Source organism: Penaeus monodon, chromosome 13 (assembly GCF_015228065.2).
Source record: "Penaeus monodon isolate SGIC_2016 chromosome 13, NSTDA_Pmon_1, whole genome shotgun sequence".
In the NCBI taxonomy this organism is placed as follows: domain Eukaryota; kingdom Metazoa; phylum Arthropoda; class Malacostraca; order Decapoda; family Penaeidae; genus Penaeus; species Penaeus monodon.
In genome coordinates this window covers 4808034-4813033 of record NC_051398.1, presented here as the reverse complement: position 1 = coordinate 4813033, position 5000 = coordinate 4808034, and the positions used below count along the sequence as shown (strand labels likewise).

Below are 5000 nucleotides of genomic sequence, written 5' to 3'. Positions count from 1 at the left end.
TATATATATATATATATATATATATATATATATATATATGCACTTTAATAATTACACAAACTTATAATAGAAATATGAACACGAAAATTCAATTACAAATCTTCAGATGTACTCTCTCTCTCTCTGTGTCTCACACACATGTACCCACGCGTGTGGTCCTAACGTACAGACATCCACACACGCTCCATATACCTTAAATACTCTGTCTCATACATTCAAGCACAAGTGAAATAAAAGGTAAGCATCTATCTAATCTATAAGCGGTGGAAATCAGCTCACGTTTAAACTAAATGCATCAGTATTGTCTGCCAATTCATTGCTTTATTTTCTTGTTTTTCCTCTTAATTAGCCATCAGCTTGTTATTCGTACATTATTTTCTCATTTCACAGAATTAGTGTAACAGTTGAAGTGAATAAGAGTACATTGCCAGGTAAGCTCAGAATGAGGTATTGACTTTAATATAAAACACCTAACAATTCTACACTAGGAGTCTCTACACCTGACTGGAAGAACACTGTGACGAGTTTGTAATTACATGTAAATACATGAGTAACACATCAATATGCACAGAAGTGTTTTTTTATATATATACCATCATTTGCACTGCGGTATTTAGCATGGGCAGAAGGACTTCTACCATTACATAGCAGGAGACTCTTTTTCTTATACAAGAAACACGACCACCCTGGAACTAATGGGAGACCACCTCGTGAGCAGAGAGAGAACCCTGTCTTCTACACACAGATGACGACCATCCTATCATTAAGGGGGGGGTCCAGCTTTTATGTTGAGTGGAATCGACCATCCTAGCCTTAAGAGGGGTCCAACTTTCATGTACAGTGGGGCGCGAAAATCCTAACTGAGGGGATCTCACACTCTAACACAGGGAAGGACGTCAGCACTCTATGTAAAGAGGGACCTCCTCCCGAAATCTGATAGATATCTTCCCTTAAGCAGAGGTACTTCCACTCTAACAAGGAGAGGAATATCCCCTCATTACACAGAGGAAAAGCCGTCATAACATAAGAAGGGGCTGCCAGAAACAACCCTCTTAACATGGGAAGAGATCTCCCCTTTATGTACTGAGGAGGACGTCCATCCTTATACCGCAAAAAGGTGACCTCCGTGAACCGCTTCTGGCGTTTTGCTAATGTCAAGTTTTAACTCTCACGGTGGCACAATGCCAGCTTAAGTGTCGCTAGCAGACAGTATAACACGGTACCAGTAAATTCTTAAATTCTCTAATACCAGCAGATGGCATAATAACTGTATACGAAAATACTAGCCCAGGATATAACGCTAGGGTATGTTATGATTCTAACAAAGAAATTTATGTTAGTTTGGGAATTATAAAGCTAGAAGAAACACAGACGCCAGCAGGTGGTATGATACAAATATACATGAAAACGCTAGCACGAGAAAGTGTTGCTAGCAAGACTCCAAATACATTATGATGCTAGCAGAAAAAAATGAAGCTAGTACAAAATATAATGCATACTGAACACACGGTCTTAGTGGATACTAGAGTTCTACCAACTGGTATGATACTAACCAGTGTAATACTATGATATTAACTAAACTCACACAATACCTCAAGCATCATGTGGTAAAGTGTTTCCCTCCCGTTAATGTGTTTACCAGTCCAGACTTTTATCATTAAACCGACTTGAGGATTCTAGCACCTACGATTTAAGTTAACAGATACTGCCACGCCTCTTAACTGCCACGCCCATTACCTGCCACGCCTCCTAACCAGCACCCAAGAGCAACTACGGTTCTGCCAACAGCAATACATAAGTGTCGTATTTCTTTTGATGTATTGGGCCCTCCTCTCTTGCCTACCCCTCCTCGTCTAAAAGAAATATCAAACTCTTGTTTTTTTCTGGTTCCCTCTTCGCTTAAAAGAGATTATCAAACTTTTGCCCTTTTCTTATTTCCTCTTCGCTTAAATGGGATTATCAAATTTTTGCTTCTCTCTGATTCCCTCTTCGTCTAAAAGGGATTATCAACTTCTGCCTCCTCCTTAGAAAACGTTTTCCGGAATATCTTGCTTCCTGTAGAGAGGGGGAAGGCCTTATACACACACTCAAAGAAATCCGACACGTACTGCTACTGGCACTGGCACTGGCACTAACAACCCCTTTCCAACGCCGAGCCTAGGCGACCTTCACCAACCTCTGCCAACACGTCCTGGGCAGTTAAACGCGGACTGGCACGCTCTGTGAGTATCTGTTGTCACAAATATAACTGATCCCTGGCCGTTAACTCTGGTTTATCATTATTTCAATTCACTGCAGATCTATTGGATTCACACAGTACAACATCAACCTAGCATTTGTTAGTAATTTTTTTTTTTAATGTTACTGGTGTGTTTCTTGGACAAAAGATCCGGCAAAGTTAAACATCTGGAATCTATTCTACTAAGCTTAGGGAACTGGAATTGAAACTGAATGATAATAATAATAGTAATAATAATAATAATAATAATAATAATAATAATAATAATAATAATAATAGTGATAATAATGACAATAATAATAATGATACAAGAGAAAATGTCTCATTAACATCCACTCATTATGTATTAATTATAATGTTTATTAAAAAAATTATAAGAAAATAAGAGCTATTCTTCCTTACATCGAAAAGCTTACATATGATAAAAGAACACGATATCAAAATCAATGAACTAAGGTTTGAAAGAACAAACGCAATGATTTAATTGCATATGTAGGAGTATTTTTTTCTTTCATTTTTTCCCGTGTCAGAATATACGAAAAGTAATAATAATAATAAGAATAACGATATAAATAAACAATAATAATAATAATAATGACAACAATAATACAGCTTCTGGAATGAGACTACAGCTTAAAACTTCCTACCATCAGTAAGTCATCTAATTCAAAATCCTAAGCAATACATAAAACATTAAACAAACTGCACGTGTGTACATAATAAAACGTACACAGCACAGAGTCAAATATCTCAAAGATTCACATGGTTATCAATATACAGGTTATCTCAACGACACAAAGATTGGTCTGTCATGATAACAAGAGTGAAGGTTGTAGCTTATCGTTGGTGATATTATACAAAGTGTGTGTTTTTTTTTAAGTGTGTGTTAGGATATGGTGCACGTGGGACTCGGTATAAGGAAATCTTTAACCTTTCTTTCACCTACTTCGGGCGAGGTTTATTCAGCTCGATATTCTTCCTGTAAGTTCGGAAAGAAGGATAAAAAAATACATATATATTATCCAAAAAAGGGGGACACATACATGGAAAACAAAGACCAGGGGGATGAAATACAAATATGAAATTCAAAATTACTACAAAAGAGAGACACATGCGGGAAAATAAATAGAATATGAATGTATGTGTAAAATTCATAATCAGGATATTTCGGAGTATAGCAGCGGCTGGCTTCATCGCATTCCAACCCTCTTGGCTGTCGAACACATAAGGTATTCTCGAGTTCCTCCTTTGAGCAAAAGTGCCAGTCCTGGAGTGTGGGAAAGAGGAAGCGAAAGTTCTTTTTTTTTTGAGGGGGGGGAGGGAGATCAAACAGTGGAGAATATGCGCAAAATAATAGGAACCATTTTTCGCTATTCTTTCATTTCTTCCTTTTATTATATTTTTCTTCTGTATTTTCTCTCTCCCCTTTTTTTTCTCTCTGTATGAACTTTATTTTCCCCTCTCTTCGTCTCTTCCTGTGTAGCGATCACCTCCTCCGTTTTTGTTTTCCGTCACATCGTCAGTCCACCGGGAAATCTGAAACTGTCCTATTTTCCCCTTTTTTGTGCTATCAACCGCCATTCCTCAAACAAGTGTCACGAGAATTTAAAAAAAAGGAAAATAAAGAAAAAGGACGAACGTACACTGAATATTTAAATATTAAGATCCTTCCAACGCCTCCTCTCCCGCTCAGTTCTCCTCCTTCACCTTGTCGATCCCCCGGAGGAACTGCTCGTACTGCTCGAGGCTCATTTCAGCTTCGGGCGAGGTCACGTGACGCCGCCTCCGATACCGTGCTTGGCTAGTGGCTTCGATGCACAGGACGGCGAACGAGTTGTGGCAGCCGAGGCGATCCTGCGACAGGAGCCGGTTCTTCAGGAGCGACGAGGCGAGACCCACGACGTCGCCGCTCTCGCTGTTCCACGCGTCGCAATACGAGGAGAGGGAGCGCTCGCCGAGGAGGTCGGAGCCGTGCCAGATGTACTTCTGCGGCCTGGGGGAAGGGAGGCGTCAGTCACGGAGGAAAAGGGGGAGGGGTCAGTCATGGAAGAAAAGGAGGCGTCAGACACGGAGGAAAAGGGGGAGGGGTCAGTCATGGAGGAAAGGGCAATGAAGATGAGACAAACTAGATGAAAGGATCAAGAAAGATGTGACAAACCGTAAGAAACGATCAACAAAAGCTGTAATAGACCAGTAGTGTCAAGAAAGATAAGATTAACCGTAAAACAGAATTAAAATATAAATGTCCAACTTATAGACATACACTTCACTAGATACAGAGAAGTAAATAATGAAAGAAAAATGACATAGATACACCAATAAAACACATCCGAATTCCACAAAAGGCTCACAAAACAATATAAAAAACCCGTAAAACAAAAAATAGTCAAAATAAGAAAAAAAAATCCCGTAGAATCTCACCAGGCAGAATTGGTCAGGATTTCCTTTCCATCGAAGCTGAAGATCCTTGGCTTCTGAGAGAATATTCCTCCCGTTCCCGAAAATATTTCTCGCCACGTGTTGAAGAGGACCTCTCCCTGGAAGGCCAAAGCAGAGAGACTTTAGAGGTTTTAGAGGTTTTTGATCTTACGTACAGAGACATCGAAAGTAACGATTTATAATATTAAGAATAAATGTCTCTTTCTTTATATTAAGAAGAATAGCTGCCAATCTCTCTGTCTCGATTTTGAAATGAAAGAAACAGAAGTCATGTAAGGAAAGATGTTCAAATTAACTGTAAATATTATTTCTGTTTTAAGTT

General features: G+C 39.1%; 1 protein-coding gene across 4 annotated transcripts in view; it reads right to left on the bottom strand.

Moving 5' to 3' along the window:
• Positions 1-332: 332 nt before the first annotated feature.
• The window catches only part of LOC119580055 (collagen alpha-1(XVIII) chain-like), a 19657-nt gene continuing 14989 nt past the window's right edge, over positions 333-5000 (bottom strand). For all 4 annotated transcript variants that reach the window (XM_037927953.1, XM_037927955.1, XM_037927956.1 and 1 more), the window contains 2 exons: positions 4661-4776; positions 333-4232 (listed from right to left, as the gene is read on the bottom strand). In XM_037927953.1, coding sequence (XP_037783881.1) covers positions 3929-4232; positions 4661-4776 — 420 coding nt within the window. In that variant the 3' untranslated portion in view covers positions 333-3928. The remainder of the gene's footprint in view (positions 4233-4660; positions 4777-5000) is intronic.